Consider the following 18,712-nt stretch of genomic DNA (forward strand, 5'->3'; position numbering starts at 1 on the left):
TAATTGTAAAAAACGGTTGTTGTTATTCTGAATTATTAATAATAATAATTTTAAATAAAAAAAAATATGAAGTTATGTACTAAGAAGAATATTATAATAAACACAACAATAGTTTAATTATATATGTACGCATATAGAATTACATAATATTTAATAAAAAAAATAGTATAATAATAATTATAGATAAGTTACCTCTCTCTCTATATTTTCTCTTTTTTCTGTTTCTCTTTAAATGTCTTAACAACAATAATCCAAAAAAAGAAGTAGAACATGAAAAGAAAATTCAAACCGAAAAGATGTTGCTCTATACAGTTTTCTTACGCGATCGATCCTCTGTTTCACCACGCCATTCCGGATCGTTTGGATCATCATCTTGAAACGGCTCCGTTTCTGTGGAATCACCATCACTGTCGCCATCATCATCATCATGAATATGGCGATGATGCCTACGCTGCTGTTGTCTATTCGAATACAGATAATCATCGCCATACATATCGTCGTGCATAATGCCACCGGGATCATCACAATCATCGGCGGTCAAATGATCATCGTTATTAGTGGCCAAATGATGTTTCGGGTAATCATCGTAGTCTTCATCATGAATGTGTTGTTGCATTGTTTCGAGTGTCATCATGGCATTGACATCATCTGTGGAAGAAGTCGTTTTTATTGAACCACCCCCTGCAGCAGCCTTAGTGCGTCGTTCGCCACCACACATTGTGGAGGAGCGTGAGGAACGTTTTGAAGATGTGCCAGCAGCAGCAGGACCACTACAATAACGTGTTCGTCCTGGTAGATAACACTCATCGAAACGTTTGCTATCTTCATTGTGTTCGCTGGGCATAGCACTTTGCAGTTCTTCGAATTGTTCATCGGTTAGGGGGAATTTCATGGGTTCATAGGGTGGTATAAGCTACAAAAATCACAATGAAAAAAAAAAAAATATTATTTTTTTCAAAAAGGTTGCAATTTTTTGGAAATAAATATAAAAAACACCTAGTCGAAATTCTTAAATTCCCTCCTTTATAAAGGCTACAGCAAAACATGGGCCTATATTGGTAAATTGTAATATGTTTATTTATCACCCAATCTGTCCAAAAACTTAAAATTCTCAGGTACGCTTGTGTGGAGGCTATACCCAAAATCTGTTCAAAAGTCTTAAATAACAAAAAGTGGGCATATTTTGACAATTTTTGGTATGGAAAGAATGGTTTTTTCACGACCCCAACTGAACTTGGATATTGTAAATAATATTTTTTCTTGGAATTTTTCTAAAGAAAAAAATGTCAAGGGACAATAATAGAGCACTTATATGTATATATATTTAAAGATTTTCAGTTCTTATGCATATCTTGTTTGAATATAAGTTCTTTTTTTCCTCGACCTTCCATAGGTCTGCTATGAAAAAAAGATATTCAACGAATACAAGACTGGTCACAGATCTTATACGGACAAGAGTCGATAAGGATACATAGGAACTTCTATATAAGAAGTCCCCAAAGAATACCTTGTAAATGGACTATTATCCATTAAACAAAAATGTGGAAGACGACCTTTGCCAGAATGGTTAATAAAAATAACAAAAATATTCTCCTTCGCTTACCTCTTTGGAATCAGGAGTTGAACTTCGTCGTTCAAAATCACGTTTCGCCGATGTTGTACGCCTTCTTTCCTGGCGTTTACTATTGTGACTCGGCATAAATCCAACGCCCAAAAATGAGGCTAAACGAAATAAAAACAAAATAATTTAAATGAATAAAAATATTGAAATATATTTTCACAAAACATACTTGAATTATCTCCCGCCTCTGAAATAGTATCCAATATATTCAAAGGTGTCGATGGAGTTGATGGAGATGGTATACTCTGTAATAAACAAAAACAAAAACGTTTTGTTGGAAAATTTCCTTAATTATTTGTTGGAAGAAGAAGAAAACCTACATCTTGATCCCCACCACCAACACTGGGCGTATGCGGTGCCGGTGAACTGGGATCTGGTGTGTTCGCACCACTCGATTCAGCCCGACTATCAATACGTCGATTGGCTCTTGAACGAGTACTCCAGGGGAATTTTAAGAATGTTTGGAATTTACGCCGTTCCTCAGTCAGGGCACGTTCATGCCTTAAAATCATGGCCTCATCGGATATATCTTCACAATATTCTTCTTCGTCTCCAGCCACCACATCAGGCGTATTGTCAGCAGCAGCAACACCTGAAGTATCCTTCTTGTTCATCTTCTCGTTAGGATTTGCAATTTGTACGGACGTTGTATAGGACGAGGAAGAGGAAACAGATGTCGCTGTTTGTGGTTGTTGTTGTATTTGAACTTTTATCACATTTGATTCTATTTTTGCTTTCTTCTCTTGTGGTTCCTTAATTTCACAGCTACTTATTACAGCATCATTAATCTGTTGTCCATTTTCTATACAGTTTGAGGCATTATCGACAACATCGCTGTTAGTTGTGGTAGTGGCAGTTTGATCGGATTTGAAATTATTTTCCTTATCACTTAGTTTGTGTTGAGCACTGCTAACAACTACCGATAAAGAAGGCGGCACCATTTTCATTTTGTCTTCGTCTTCTTCGACGGGGGGGTTCGCTGGTGGTGACTTTTTCGTGCATTCATTTTCTTTAGTGGATGTCTGAATACTGGGGTGTATTTCATTACCGACCTCGTTGTCGTCGCCACCGCCGCCACCATTGGATGCAATATTTTTTTGATTCACAATTTCAATATTTGTTGTTTCATCGCTTGCCGCCGCCGAGGGTGTATTAACAATACGCCATCTAAAATTATTGAAAAAAAATGCAAAAATAAGATGGTTTTATTTTTTATTTTTTTATTTTGGGTATTTTGTAGCACACATAGGGCGTTGATATTTAAAAGAATATTTTTTTGAGAACCGAGAGAGTTTCGACTATGACTTGTATTTTTTTCTACGATCAATAAAGCATGGGGGTGGCGTAGACGATGATAGATACCAAGCAACATGGTGAAGTCCAGGCTTATCTGGGTCCCTCTTTCATCTCAATTGTGGATACTGGCCTCCCCGTGGTACCTATTTTCATCACCCGATGAAATAGTGAGCTAATATGGTCTGAGGCGTCGGGTTAGTTGCCCACACTCGAAAAACTGAACCAATATGAAAAAGCAAAGAAAAAGAAAACCAAACCCACCTAATGTTGACGACCCCGCAAACGTATAAAGGACCACGATCTGCGAATCTGCACTTGGAATGTGCGCACGTTGTACAGAACAGGCGCAGTGTTCGATTTGGCGGATGTACTCAAGAAGTACAAAGCCGATATTATTTCCTTACAGGAAATGCGAGGGAAAGGGACGGGCGTAAGTAAATCAGAAGATTGAGCCCTGTATTAAAGCTGCCATGAAACGAGACGTGAATTTGGCTGCAGAATAAAAGACCTCGTCTCCAGATTCACTCCAGTAGATGAGCGAATTGCTATATTCCGTATAAAAGCGAAGTTCTTCTACATTAGTCTCATTTGCGCCCTTGCTCCGACCGAAGATAAATATGAACATACCAAAGACATATTTTATCAACATATGAACCCACGAAAAACACATCGACACATTCCACCTATTCGTCGCTCAGCTTGGCATTCCTGCAAAATTAATACGGCTATGCAGGATAACTTTAACTGGAACAAGATCAGCAATTAAAGTCGGAAAGGACCTCTCGGAGCCCTTTAATACCGAACGAGGATTCAGACAAGGTGACAGTTTGTCATACGAGAGGCAAGAGTGAACATGTTACTGGCATACGCCGATGACATCGACATAATGGGTCGAACACTGAGAGCGGAAACAGCCACCTTTGAACAAATTGAGAAGGAGGCTGCCAAAGTGGGCCTGGCAATAAACGGTGAGAAGACCAAGCTTATGGTATCAACGCGCAAGACGTCCAGTAGACTCGGACCAAATGTGGAACTTGAGAACTACAGCTTCAAGGTAGTCAAAGATTTTATATACCTTGGTACCGCCATAAATAAAACGAATGACATATTTTTTGAAATTCGGAGAAGGATAGTGATGGCCAACCGATGCTACTATGGTCTGAGCAAACAACTCAAAAGCAAGGCCACCTCCCGCCAGACCAAACTCACACTGTACAAGACGCTGATATTACCTGTGCTGATATATGGATCTGAAGCATGGGTACTTGCGCAAGCAGATCAGGCAGTTCTTGGAGTGTTTGAGAAAAAACTCTCCGAAAGAAATATGGGCCGATCTGTGTTGATGGTGAATATCGCCGTCGAATGAACCATGAGTTGTACCAGCTATTTTCGAACATCGACATTGTTAGACGTATTGAGCTGCAGCGACTACGTTGGCCAGGAAGATGCCCCAGCCCAGAAGGCATATAAAAGCGAAACAGCTGATGGTTCACGCAGAAGAAGAAGGTCACGAATAAGATGGAAAGATCAAGTGGAAGATAACATTGCCGAATATGGTCTTTCAAATTGGAAAAACTGCGCATAAGACCGACGCGCCTGAAAATCTTTTTTTAAGCTCGGCTTATGGAACGAAAGTTCTGTCACAAGCCACCTAAGTAAGTAATGTTTCTAGGAACTTTTGGAAGTGAATTTGTGTTAAAAATAGGCTTTAAGTGCAGCGATATCCACATCACATTCTATATCATTATCATTCTAGATAATTCTAAGTCTAGTTTATTCTAATGACTAAAAAGTAACCATGAATTATATCCACATCATTGTATTGTAATTGATCAACATAGGGATCACTAAATAACATAAAATATATGTGTTGCCAATTGCATAATTCACAATATTTAACAATTTGTCAAAAAAAATCTTGCTGTACTTACTTTGGCGTTGGAATTTCTTTATATGGTAGAATTTCAACTCTGGTAGCTGCAGCGACACTATATGGAATCACAATATTATCAATATCGTAGGAAACTCGATTTTTACGATCAAATGATCTGAAAACAAAAAAAATAATTTTATTATTCTTAATCTTTGTATTTAATAAAATTCAAATTCCAAAAAGATTACCTTTCAGTTTTACTATGATAATAACTGGTGCTACCACTGCCGCCATGCGTTGGAGAAGAGGTTCGACTTCGTGCTGTTAGTGAATCAAAACCACCAGCAGACCATTCATAATTATTATTGTTGTTATGTATAAAAGTGGATTCACCAACGCCATTATATAGATGGTGGTGGTTATTATGATGCTGATTATAATGATGAGATGTTGCAGCAGCAGCTGTCGATGCTGATGATAGTTTACGATGTTTATTACTTTTGCTGTGTGGGTGCTGTTGGGAGATCGATGATGAATGTGTTGGGTTGAGATTGTATGGATCGTAGCTTGTCATCGTCGGCTGACAATCGCTCGTTTGATGAATTGAATTCATTGCTGCTGTTGATGGTGCTGCTGTCATTGCTGGTGCATGGGTTGACAAGCGGAGAGGCGATGGCTGGTTGCTGTTGTTGTGGAGCGGCTCCCTCAATATGACATCGCTCAGTATCTGGCAGGTTTGTTTTTTCCCACTTTTGGTCACTGATTCTGTTTCCAGGTTGAGCAAAGCAGACCGAGGACAGAACAAAAGTAAAAAATGTAAAAACAAATTTGTTGATGATATTCAACATTTGTTTTAATCATCCATCACATCATAACATTCAATGGAGGCCAAGCATTTTGTGTGTGAAAAAGTGTGGGGAGAGAAATGAAAAGAAACAAAAAAATGCAAAAAAATTGTTTTTGTTTTATGTTAATATCAATTATCGAATTTTTCATGTTTACAATAATTTACTGTTGGCCACAAGTGGCGTTGTGGACGTTGTTGTAGCCAATGTTGTCGTTTGGTCGTTTACTGAGCAACTCGTCGACGACGACGCCATTTGTGTGAGCCCAGCAGCAGCAGTACCATCACTTATTGATGATGACGTGGGCATTGTACCTCTTGACTGTTGTTGTTGTGTGTTCTTGTCGTCGCGATCTTTTTTCTTGACATAACGACGTTTCATTGGTGCACCACCACCACCAGCCACTGCCTCACGTTCACTTTTCCAAACATTTTTCGCAATATGTTTGGTCGGGCAGCGCATTACACGCTGCTGCCAATCCGGCTGTTTGGCAATGGCTTCAAAGTGTAGGGCATTATTGACATCTAGATTGAGCATGGGAAGAGAATGAAGCAGCCGATCAGATTATTTAGTTGTACAAAATATGGGATAACAAGAAATGTGAGTACTTACTTTCTCGAAAACTAAGAACCGGATGATAACCAGAATCCAATAATGCTATTCTTTCAGACATCATCATGGTATCGGGCAAATCTCTGGGTGCCGTTGGATCGGCACGTCCCGTACATAATGCACATGGATGTATTGGCCATTGGCAACCGCATTTGATTGTGCTGGACAATAGAGACAGAGAGATTAAAAATTAGATATTTTTGAAGGTTTTTTTTAAAGAAATTATTTTTTAAAACTATTTTTTATGGTGACCCCAACAAAGCTTGGATTAAAAAAATAATTTTTTTTTAAATATTACTCATAAGCGTAGATTTTTTGAAGAATCAAAGATCAGGATTTTTTTTATATTTTGTATTTTTTTCACAAAAACTTACCTCGGTCTTGCTGCTTTTTTCGATATGGTATGCATATTTGTTGTCTGTATTAGTTTGCGTTTGCGGAATTGGGATGTATTAAAGCCACGCGTTCGACACGATGTACCCTCAAGAAGATCGTCTTTGTTATCCGCCACTTCACCACCAACGACTTTCATGCCATTTTCATGCGAACATGTTACCACCGGACCTTTGGCTTTGACAATTTCCTGATAGAGTTCACTGTGTTGGCGTATTTTTATTTCTAAATCGGCAATTTGGGAGAGCAGCCACGACCAGCGTGAAGCAATGGCAGCACGATCACGTGAATAACGCCATGCAGCGCGTTTTGTTCTGCGTAAAAAAGAAAATATTAAAAAACGTCTAACTTACATAGAGAAATTTCCAACTTACATCGGCAGCGTTTGTTGTTGTTCATTGTTGTAAATGACCATTTCATCGGCTGACTCACCACCCGAACTTGATTCGGTGGCATCGGAATCAATGGCCCTTTGTACTTCATACATTTCACTTTGTAATAATCCGGCCACCTGGGTCAATTCGGTTGTTACATTTTCATCAAATGTAGCTACAATAATATCTTCGGCTTTGCGATCTTCCAATGCTGAGCTGTTTAACGATGTGGTATCCATAGTTTTCAAATTGCTAGCAGCTGCAGCAGCGGTAGCTGCATTTTGTTGAGCCTCCAATAAAGCTTTTTTCGATTTTTTGGTTGATGCTAGCTGAAAATTATTGTTGTGGTGGGAGGTGGTTATGGTGCTGCTGGTAGTGGTGGTCAGGCAATGCTGTTGGCCATTGGCCACTGTTTCGATTTTACGTAGAAGCGTTGAGATTTGTTTAGCCGGTACCAATTCCTCCTGTTCGCTTTTCCAATCTGTGGCTGGCGGCCGGGCTGCAATTACTTTCTGATAATACTTGATAATGTCTTCACTACTGTTTGTTGTTGGATCGCTGCTGCCGCCAGTATTAACGTCTAGATGCTGATTTGTAACACCTTTGTTCAATTGGCGGGCACTCAACTCGAATAGGCCGGCAATCTCTTCACTGGTATGCTTACACATGTAGCGTGACTGCAGTTTCCTCAGCCGCCTCATCAGTATATCCACCCTGCGTTGCATTTGCCTCTGACGTTCCTCAATGTCCTTTTGAGCCTCCTCCAGTTCGGTGGGCTTTACCGGTTGTATTGAGGGATTGTTGGCCACACTGACGTGGCTCTGACTAACATGGCTACTTGTGACACCAGTCACAGCAACACCTCCACCACCGCCGCTACTACCACTGCCACCGATTTCGCTTTCATTCATTTTCATGTAGACCTCGTTGAAGAGAACATTCAAGTCGCAGACATTTAAATCGGATGTGGTGCCACCTTCAAAGCCTTTCAACACCTTGAAAACTTCTTCGATATCTTGATCTTCTAGTTCAGCACCGGTGGCACTGCCGGCTTCGGCTTCTTTAATAAATGCTGCAGGTATGTTGCCGCTGCCAACGGTATTCACTGATGACACCGTACTTTGGGGCGTGAGGCAATTTTGTTGTTGCTGTTGGACCTGCTGCGGATGTTGTTGATGTTGCATAAGGTGATGATGAGCCTGCACCTGTTGTGATATCGGTGTGGGAGGTGTGTGTTGCAATTGTTGTTGTATCGCCTGCATATCCTGAGCAAGTGATTGCTGGTGTGTGGGAGTGCGCGGGGGTGTTCTGCTGGTGGCGTTGGTATGTGAAGATTCGACAATAAGTTGTGCAGATTTCATCATTACGTCATCCTCTTTATCGTCAACATCAGCATCATTATTTGGTGGCGGGGAGTCAATAGCTGTTCCATCCAACTGACTTAGACGTTCTGAAAGAAAGAAGAAATGTAAATTTCGTATTTTTTTATAGAGAACATTTTAAATTTCGTCGAAATGATTCCTATATAAAAAATTCAAACTTTCGTCGAACTGAAAAATTCTAAAATTTCGTCAAACTTTTTGTAAATAGAAAAATTTGTTAATTTTTTTCTAAATAAAAAAATTCAAATTTTACCTTCTAAATTATCCTCAACTTCGGATGCTGTCATTGTTGAATCGGTATTTACAGGTGGCAGCTCTTCAACAGAAATAATTTCTGGTTTAGAATTCCCTTCTTTTTTGGTTTCCTCTTCGGAATCGGTAGAACCAAGCGGTGATGCAGCCGGAGCACTGCTACAGATATCCATATTGACAGCAACAGTGTCACTTGATAATTGACGACATTCATTTTGAGATTTATTACATCCGGACTCATCATCCTGTAGTGTAGCGGATGAATCCTGAATGAAGACAGCTTCGGAATCGTGTTGAGTTGATGCTGTTGTTGCTACATGATTGGTTTCGCCCGCTTGGAAAATCTCATCATTTTTGTTTGCTTCTGACGCCAATTTTTGATGATGAAATGTGTTGGACTCATTGGTGGTAGTGGTTGTAGTGATGGTTTGATTGGCATTTGCATCTTCTTCGCTACTACACTGCGTATCCATGTGGTGCGCAGTGTTGTCTAGGCCAGTACTGGGAGATGCAGCAGTGTTGGATTTTATAACTACAATATCGTTATCTCGCTGTAACGGCGAAGCCGAACCCTCTTCCTCGGCCACTTTAACTAAGTTGACGTCCTTCAGCTGGTTGCGCAAACAAATATCCGCGGTTATGGCTTCGTTTGTCAAATCGGCCAAAAGTTGAGCTGTTGAAGTGGTTGTGTTGGCCGTGGTGGAATCCTCGTTGACTGATTTCTCCACAATTTTTGTTGCCTCTGCCTCTATATTCTGCTGATGTTCCTGTTCTGCCGACGTACTTGTATTCTGATTGATAATCTGATTTTTGGTATCTAACACGGCCGTGCTTAAGCCCATTTGCTCATTATTTGTAGAATCGTTTGTGGATGTCTGAATGGTGGATTTCCGCAGAGACTGCTGCTGCGACTCTTTACACTTCGGCGAGGAAAGTAAACGATCTCTGGAACGTGCCAAACGTGTTGCGGATGTAGTTGGCACCTGGACAACTGCTGCTGCTGGTATTATCGTATTATTGTTGTTATTACAATTCCGCTTTTCACGTAAGGTCGGAGGAGATTGTTTGAGGTTGTTATTATTATGATTATTATTTGTTTTATAGTTCTTTTCAGAATCAATCCTCCTGCTGGATCTTGTAGATGATGGAGTGGTCGTTGTGGCTGTTAGCTTCTCCTTTGGACTTATTGGCTCTGTTAGAGCTGGCGCCATATTGCTAGTAACTGCAGCATTTGGCTTAGTAGTTCATGATTGCTGGATTACTATTTCCATACTTCGTTGCAGATCTAATACCATTGAAATTAAATCTGCTACGAAATTAGCTCAGAAACCAATATTACAACATGTCTGTAAGTATAGAAACAAAATAGAAACGTATTAAATTCAATATTTGAACAAAATGAGAACGATAAAAAATTAACATTTCAAAAAAATCTTTCCATGTATAAAAATTCTGAATTTTATAGAAAAACTTAAAATTTCGTCGAATTTGTTCTATATAGAAAAATTTTAAATTTCGTCGAAATTTTTTTATATAGAAAAATTAAAAATTTCTTCGAAATTTTTCTATATAGAAAAATTAAAAATTTCGTCGAAATGTTTCTATATAGAAAAATTAAATATTTCGTCAAAATTTGTTTATATAGAAAAATTATTAATTTCGTCGAAATTTTTTATATAGAAAAATTTAAAAATTCGTGGAAATTTTTCTATATAGAAAAATTCAAAAATTCGTAGAAATTTTTCTATATAAAAAATTCAAAATTTCGTGAAATTTTTCTAGAAAAATTAAAAATTTCGTCGAAATTATTTTATATAGAAAAATTCAAAATTTCGTCTAAATTTTTTTATATAGAAAAATTCAAAATCCAACATATGCGTTTGTCCATTATAATTTATAAACACGATATAGGCCACAGTTAAGGAGCAATCGTCAAGAAATTTTCCATGTAAGTCCTTTTCCGACCAAAGAGGATGCCTATTGTTTATGGTAATAATCGGTAAATATTTAAGGAATGAAATGGACCAACATCTTAATTTATATCTGACGCCACAATTATGACCCTATACCATGAAGTTTTCCAAGGAGAAATGGATCTACCCATGGAATAAGTATTGCTGTTCACATGATGATCGGTCAATATTTAGAGTCAAAAGGATCCCCCAGGAGATGCTCAATTGTCTTCGTCTCCTCCTCGACAGCACAGAGTCTGCAGTAATCAGTAACATCATGGTTCCATTTACTGGTAAAGGCCCTGATATGCAATGACCAGTAATGACTCATCAGCTTTGTTCAGGTTCCGAAAAAAATTACAGATGGGTGCTTTGATAGAGCAACCGATTGCTAGATCTGTAGATTGATATCCTCGTCTACCTAATTCGTCTGTTTTTTCATTGCCCATGATGTCACGGTGTACTGGTACCCAACACAGCCGATAGCTTTGAGTGTTTCCAAATCTGTTTTACACTCGATGACGACCTCAGATTTGATATTACAGGATTTGATGGCTTTAAAAACCGCCTGACTATCCACAAAGATAGTCATCCGCTGCCTTCCAAATAGCGAAGATTTCAGCTTAGAAAACACTACAGTTGCTGTCTAGCTTGTAGGTAAGCTCAAGGCCTAGCCTTTCACAGTAGACGCCAGCCCCTATACCTTCTTTCATTTTGGATCTGTCTGTATAAAAAGTCAGACCGTCCAGAGGAGGGTTGCTACGGTTTCAGTCATCTCTACTAGGGATAACGACATCTACATTGTCAAATCTCAGGACTAGCAGGATACATCCATGCCTCTAGGTACAATTTCGTTTTGTAGAAATCGGCTATATTTCCATTCGATTTTATGAAAATATCACACCTAACTTCCAAAATTTTGTTTTGAGTCTAGATTAAAGTATGTTAAGTATCAAGGAAATCGATCCAGATTTAGATATAGCTCCCATATACATTTCCGTCCGATTTTATGAAAATGGCAAGTAAACACCCTAAGTATTGTTTTGAGTCTAGAATGAAGTGTTAAGTATCAATGAAATCGGTTCAGGTTTAGATATAGCTCCCATAAATATTTTTTCCGATTTTATGAAAATGTAACACCGGACTCCCAAGGTTTGTCCGATTGAGACGAAATTTTCCACATCGTATTGATTTGAGTCTAGCATGAAGTATGTTAAGTATCAATGAAATCGGTTCAGATTTAGATCTAGCTACCATATATATCTCCATCCGATTTTAGAAAAATGTAGCAACAAACTTCCAAGCTTTGTCCGATTGAGACGAAATTTGGCATAACGTATGGAATTTAGTCGAGGATAGCGTGCGTTAATTTTCATTGAAATCGATTCAAATATGTATGTATATAGTTCCCAAATATATTCTCCGTTTATTGGCAAAAAATTATTATAGAGTTGGTTACAAATATGCCATTTGTTGAACTTTAATGTTTATATAAGTTTAAAGGATTATTGTATTTCCTCAAAATTTCATTTTTTTCTTTTCATCCACAATTAAATCTAGAATTAAAAACAATAAATTATTATTAAGAACTAAAAAAGAACAAACATTGCTAAAATTTTTACCGGTCTTTTGTTGTTTTTTTAACTTTTTTTAACACTAGCAATTGGATTACGAACGTGATTTCTTTTGTTTCTATGATATTTTGTCAGCCAATTTTCCTTCAAGGATTAACACTCCTCCACGGTACCGGGTGTATTAATAACACAAATTTCAATATAAGTGTGGATACACATCCTTCATTATGAAGAAAAAACTTTTAAAAATTTGTAAACTCTTTAAATTCTTGTGAAATTGTCAAAAAGCCGCCGCAACACAACAAAACACAAACAAAAAAGAGCAAGAGAATAAGAGCATAGGAAAAAAAACTACCATCATACCATTCACAAACAACCATGCTTTTTTTGCTTTTTTTGTCTGCATAACACAAATGGATATACAATTTAGGTATCACAAAAAATAAAACACTGATTTTTTAAATAAAAAACACTCACCTTTAACTCAAGATTTATTTGTAATTCTCATCAATAATTTGTAACGAAAAAAACACGAGTTTGCCAATTGTCTATGGGAATTAATGCATGGCCAACATAGACGATACAGCGTTGTATATTTTAGGTAGTAGGGAGCGAGCAGTCAGCCCCAACCAACAGAGAAGATTAACAAGTAGAAGCAAAAAAAAACACACACACTCGCTGCTATGTATATAGAGGTTTATTATATACGTTTTCTTTATTTCAAATAGGCATACAATTTGGAGCCCGTTTTTTTTCTTCCTCTTGTTTTTTATTCTTTTATTTTTGTTACACGCACAAAAGTTTCCCTTTTTCCGAGGGGGAGTTTTAAATAAGTTTGAAATCCAATATCAACACTGAAATGGGCTGTTATCACAAAAAATTAAAAAACAACTTTTAATTATATTTTGTAGAACAAATTATCAATTTATTTTAATAAAAATTCACAAAATATATCTATTTTTAAATTTATATAATTTCTCGTATAACATTATTCACATTTTTTTTGTTTCTTTAAAATAAGAATTGAAATAAGAAAAAAATCTCGCGCGCGCCCTTCTCCACACAAACACAACAACAACAATAACACAATGTTCTACACGTCGTTGTTGTTGTATTGGGTATTACACCAACAATACGACGTCTCGTTTACTACTCTTTTTCACAAATCTGAAATTATTTTGCTGCTTCCTCTTATTCTTAAGTAATTATTTTTGACATGTTTTTTTTCTAATTTAAATTAAACTTTACTATTTCTTTTATATTTCAACAACACTTGAAATATTCTATTTTAATATGAAATTGAACTTAAAAAACTGCATTTCATTCTATGCCATTATTTATGGGCTGATTTTATACACGTAATTTTTTTCTTTTTATTCGAGAATTCATTTTCGGCTGTTTTTTTTTTCTTTGCTTGGTGATGAAGAAGACAACGACGACGGCGACTACAATGAACGAGTATGCACGACGACGACGACGATTGTACCACCAGTAGAAGAAAAAAATACGGGGAACGAAAAACGTTTTCAACGTGAATCTCTTTTTTTCGGTCTTCTTCCTTTTATACACACTCAACTCACATTTATGATTTAATTATTGCGCTCACAATTTTTCGAAAAATTCACAAACTCTTTGCCGCGTTTTTTTCTTATTTTTTAAATTTAATTGTGAAACACAAACGAAATTGTATTTTAGTTTTTTTTTCCTTTTCCTACGGAATATAATAAATCTGCGTCGAAGAAAAAAACGACTGTACTATCTGCAGGTAGCGTACTAGTTTGGTATTGTCTCCGAAATGAACGAATAAACACAACCAATTAGACGAAAAAAGCAACGAGTAACAGCACAGAGTTGTATATACAGGGGACTGTGAAATGTTTGTCAACTTATCGTCCAACTGTACACAGAGTGTCTTAATGTCATGCTTACACGAGAGGTGATTTTTTTTTGTTTTTTTACTAAACGGAATTGTTTATGACAGTAGCGGAGAGAGAGTGAAATTTATACGATTTCAAATGTCAATACGATAGTATTTGTGGAGAAAAACACATAAATCGACATGTACATTAGAACTTTTTTTCAGGGTTAATCTACTTTATGAGGATTTATTTGACAAATATGTAATGGAATTGACAATTAAAACCCACTGGGTTAACTTAATCCGGTACAATGTAAACGTACTATACGAGAATATCCAGAATAAGATTGTGTCTTGGTTGCCAGTATATTTTATGCTGGAACCTAATTCAATGCGTTGCGTACTGAAATATCCACCTTTTCACCTTTATAATGTTTGTTCAACGTCCGTATTACCCAAATACGCAAGGACCTTAAGTATATGTGTTTCAATTGAAAACGGTGAAAATTTGAGGAAAGCATTTTTTTAATTGTTTGAAAAATATGGATACAATAGAAATATAAATTTGATAGATTTTCATTTGTGTTTTTTAATTTTATTTTGAGGATTCCAAAATATTTCGTTTTTAAAATTAAATAAAATATTTTGATTTCTTATAAATTGAATGCTTTGTTCACATTTTTTGATTAAATGATTTATTTATTTATTTTTGTACAACAACACTTGCTATTAATTTATTTTATTTATTTGTTTATATCAAGTATCGATATTTCCTATAGGGAGCTATCTGAATTTGCCCGTCATTTTCAAGCCGATGAACGTTTATTTAACGGCGACACAGAAAAATAAGAACAGCTGTTTTCTTGTTCCTCGGCTCGTTTGCTTCAGTTGACAGGGTTGTATTTTGCAAACTTTGAATGTGAGCTACCCTAAAACAAAGTAAGAGTCTAAACGCAACCATAGAGTCTAGAGTCAGCGACAGCCGCTTGCCGAGTGTTTCTTATTGGCAACGGGAAATCGCGACGGCTGACGTTCGCGTCTAGCGGCATGACTCTAGAATAGATTTTATTCATTTTTGCTCAGCGTCATACTCAAAATTTCTCTCTTGCTCTCAATTGAGTTGCCATATTTTAGGTAAAAATCAACAGTGCTACCAAATTTCAATGAGAATTTTTAAAAAAACATATGGCAGTGCTGTTAAAAAAAACAAATATTTTCAAAGATTGTGGACGTTTTTTAACGAATTAATAATAAAATGGAACAAAAATAATTTTTTCAATAATTTTATCCAAGATCCTTGACATTATTGTTTATTAAATAATAGATTGATTTTGTTTTGCACAACGTAAAATTTTCTGTCAGAAAATAAAAACAAATAATTGACATTTTGTGCCGCTAACGCCAACTCTTTCGTTTGGTTTTCACGCCGGCGAAAAAGTATGACGCTGACTCGTGACTCTCTGGTTGTGTTTAGACTCGAATTCGTAATCTTCTGGGGGTTTGCTGTCTGGACTGGAAACCCAGGACTCAGACGCATCTAAATTATAAAAGACAGTTTATTTAAATTATTTAATAGAATAAATTATTAATAAAACACACATTTTATATTGATTTTAGTATTTTTGCATATATATCTCTCTGAGAGAGATTGCTCTCACTTCATATAACATAAAACGGGAAAGAAATATCCAACATTTGATCATATTAGCATGGCCAAGCGTTTATTTGCCCTGGATTTTGAGGTGTTTGGAAAAGTGCAAGGTAACTATCGACACATATATACTATTTATTTTAATACATATATCTAATTTTTATAGGGGTTTTCTTTCGGAAATATACCGAAAAACAAGCAAATCACTTGGGTTTAAGAGGCTGGTGTATGAATACCTCCGAGGGAACGGTTAAAGGGCAATTAGAAGGACCACAAAATGAATTAAATGAAATGTTTGTAAAGAATAATCATTCACTCTTTTTATTATTAATTGTTTATCGTTTTTTTTTTTTTTTTTTTTGTAGGAAACATTGGCTACAAAATAAGGGAAGTCCTAGTTCTCGCATCGATAAAGCAGAATTTTCCGAAATGAAACCCATAGAAGATTATAGTTTTCAAAGTTTTGGAATTAAACGTTAATCAAATTTGATTTAGTGTTATACATATTTATATATGCCCCATTTAAATCAGAAATAAAAAGAGGCTGTTTTATTATTAATTATTTAACAGATCAAAAACTATTTTAGTTTTTGTATAAATAATTAATGTTACCTCAATTTTCTATTGATACCATACTACATCTATACGTTTATATTGTTCGGACACCTATAGTAAAATTCAATGAAGGACTAATGTAATATTATTTAGAGCAAAAAGACGCACAAAATATTTTTTTTATAAATAAACAATTTGGTACTGATTTTTTGCTGTATTTATAGATTAAACTTGTTCCGGAACCTATATTGAAATGCGATGTAGAACTTTTTATATATTTATATTTTGTTCCTAAATAGATATGTTTTAGGAAATATAAGCATAATTTGGAAAAGGGTCACAAATATTTCTTTTTGTAAACAACCAATTTGTTACTGATTTTTGATAACTATATACTTCATTCAGAGATTTCATTTGTTCGTCGACTTATAGTGAAATTCGATATAGAACATTTTGTCCATTAACGTCCAGTTGCTAAAATTAAGTATTATAAGAAGTATAGGCGTAATTAGGAAATGCTTCAAAAATGCACAACAAATTCTTTTTTGTATAAATAACCAATTTTTTACTGATTTTTTTAGTGATATATACCATATCTACAGATTTAACTTGTTTGGGACCTATAGTGAAATTCGATGTATAACATTTTCTACATTAACACCTAAATTAAGTATAGTAGCAAATATTAAGTATAGTAGGAAATATGGACAAATTTTGAAAATAAGACAAAAATTCCTAATTTTTTAACGATATTTTATTTGATATGAAATCAGTATAAATATTTTGCATATTCGTGGACCTATTATGAAATTTAATTTAGAAAATTTTCTTCATTGACACTCAGTTTCTAAAGTTAATTATTTTAGGAAATATTGAGATAAATGGAAATTTTGGTCGATTTCAAAGAATAATTTCTTGTATAAATAATGAATTTGTTTGTGATATTTTTATTGATAAATACCATATCTACGTATTTCGTTTGTTCGGAGACCTATAGTGAAATTCGATGTAAAACATTTTCTTCATTAACACTGAGTTCATAAAATGAAGTATAATAGGAAATATAGACATAATTTGTAAATGGGTCAAAACAAGTGTTATAACATTTCTTTTATATAAATAAACAAATTTGTTACTGACTTTCTTTGATATGTAATGTATCTACAGATTTTTTTTGTTTGGGAACCTATAGTGCAATTCGATGTAGAACATTTTCTTCATTAACACTGAGTTCATAAAATGAAGTATAATAGGAAATATAGACATAATTTGGAAATGGGTCAAAACATTTCTTTTATAAATAACCAAATTTGTTACAGACATTTTTATTGATATGTAATGTATCTACAGATTTTTCTTGTTCGGCAACCTATAGTGAAAATCGATGTAAAACATTTTCTTCATTAACACTGTGTTCATAAAATGAAGTATAATAGGAAATGTAGACATAATTTGGAAATGGGTCAAAACATTCAAACATTCTTATAAATTCAATTCAATTTGGAAAAATGTCATAATATTTCTTTTATAAATAACCAATTTTGTTACTGACATTTTTATTGATATGTAATGTATCTACAGATTTTTCTTGTTCGGCAACCTATAGTGAAATTCGATGTAGAACATTTTCTCCGTTAATAATTTGTTCCTAAAATGAAGTATTTTAGGAAATATTGACATATTTTAAAAATGTGATGAAAAACGTCATACTATTTATATTTTGTATAAATTATCAATTTGTTTGGGATTTTTTGCTGGTATATACTATATTTACAGATTTAAATTTGTCGGAGGCCTATAGTGCAATTCGATGTAGAACATTTTCTCCTTTAACATTTAGTCCCAAAAATGAAGTATTGTAGGAAATATTTGCATATTTTGAAAATGTGATGAAATATGTCATATAATTTTTAAACTGTATAAATTCTCAATTTATTTTCGAATTTTTTATGGGCATATACTATATCTAAAGATTTTAGTTTGTCGGGGACTTAAAGTGAAATTTTATGAAGAATATTTTGTCCACTAACATAGAAATTTTCTATAAAACAATTAAGACATTTTGAATTCAATTAATTATTTAATACATTATAACAAAAAATTTGTCATTCGTTTATTGTTTAGCTTTGTTAAAATGTACAATAATAAAATAGCAGAGAAAAAAATAATAAATTTTACAATGAGATAAGTAACTGTTTTCAATTTATTAGTAATTACACAGAAGTGTGTAAGTATGTATGTATATTATTAAATGATATCAAAAAACCAATTGAAGAAATGCATTACAATAATATTGTGAAATTGTAAAATATTATCATTTGTAGTAATAGGACCATGAAATGGTATATTATATATAGTATTTAAATATTAATAATTATAATATATAAAGATGAAAGAGCGGGAGAAATACTAGTCATATATCTATTGCCAGCAATAATGAGAAACATAAAAATATTTGGTTTGTTACATAAAAA

At 34.9% G+C, this 18,712-nt stretch overlaps 2 protein-coding genes across 2 annotated transcripts; one reads left to right on the forward strand and one right to left on the reverse strand.

Moving 5' to 3' along the window:
• Positions 1-304: 304 nt before the first annotated feature.
• LOC133329311 (uncharacterized) lies at positions 305-9,859 on the reverse strand. Its single transcript, XM_061537800.1, has 15 exons — positions 8,650-9,859; positions 8,214-8,464; positions 7,919-8,162; positions 7,556-7,846; positions 7,015-7,522; positions 6,622-6,954; positions 6,248-6,408; positions 5,793-6,159; positions 5,452-5,555; positions 5,039-5,420; positions 4,849-4,965; positions 1,942-2,788; positions 1,791-1,866; positions 1,604-1,722; positions 305-913 (listed from the first exon to the last, which is right to left on the reverse strand). Exons 1-15 carry the CDS (start codon positions 9,857-9,859, stop codon positions 305-307), a joined length of 5,619 nt encoding a protein of 1,872 aa, XP_061393784.1.
• Positions 9,860-15,741: 5,882 nt separating this feature from the next.
• LOC133329312 (acylphosphatase-2) lies at positions 15,742-16,167 on the forward strand. The gene is made up of 3 exons (XM_061537802.1): positions 15,742-15,793; positions 15,850-15,976; positions 16,049-16,167. Exons 1-3 carry the CDS (start codon positions 15,742-15,744, stop codon positions 16,161-16,163), a joined length of 294 nt encoding a protein of 97 aa, XP_061393786.1. The 3' UTR covers positions 16,164-16,167.
• The last annotated feature ends 2,545 nt before the right edge of the window (positions 16,168-18,712 follow it).

The sequence above is a fragment of the Musca vetustissima genome, unplaced genomic scaffold, assembly GCF_032173495.1.
Source record: "Musca vetustissima isolate MV318-11 ecotype Yass unplaced genomic scaffold, APGP_CSIRO_Mvet_v1 utg3448, whole genome shotgun sequence".
Taxonomy (NCBI): domain Eukaryota; kingdom Metazoa; phylum Arthropoda; class Insecta; order Diptera; family Muscidae; genus Musca; species Musca vetustissima.

Coding starts and splice junctions, on each gene's coding strand:
- LOC133329311 (XM_061537800.1), bottom strand. CDS start 9,859: ATGGCGCCAGCTCTAACAGAGCCAATAAGTCCAAAGGAGAAGCTAACA. Junction 7,847..7,918: donor GGTCTACATGAAAATGAATG/AAAGCGAAATCG, acceptor TCACAAGTAGCC/ATGTTAGTCAGAGCCACGTC. Junction 5,556..5,792: donor GTGGCCAACAGTAAATTATT/GTAAACATGAAA, acceptor ACCTGGAAACAG/AATCAGTGACCAAAAGTGGG.
- LOC133329312 (XM_061537802.1), top strand. CDS start 15,742: ATGGCCAAGCGTTTATTTGCCCTGGATTTTGAGGTGTTTGGAAAAGTG. Junction 15,794..15,849: donor GGTGTTTGGAAAAGTGCAAG/GTAACTATCGAC, acceptor TAATTTTTATAG/GGGTTTTCTTTCGGAAATAT. Junction 15,977..16,048: donor CAAAATGAATTAAATGAAAT/GTTTGTAAAGAA, acceptor TTTTTTTTGTAG/GAAACATTGGCTACAAAATA.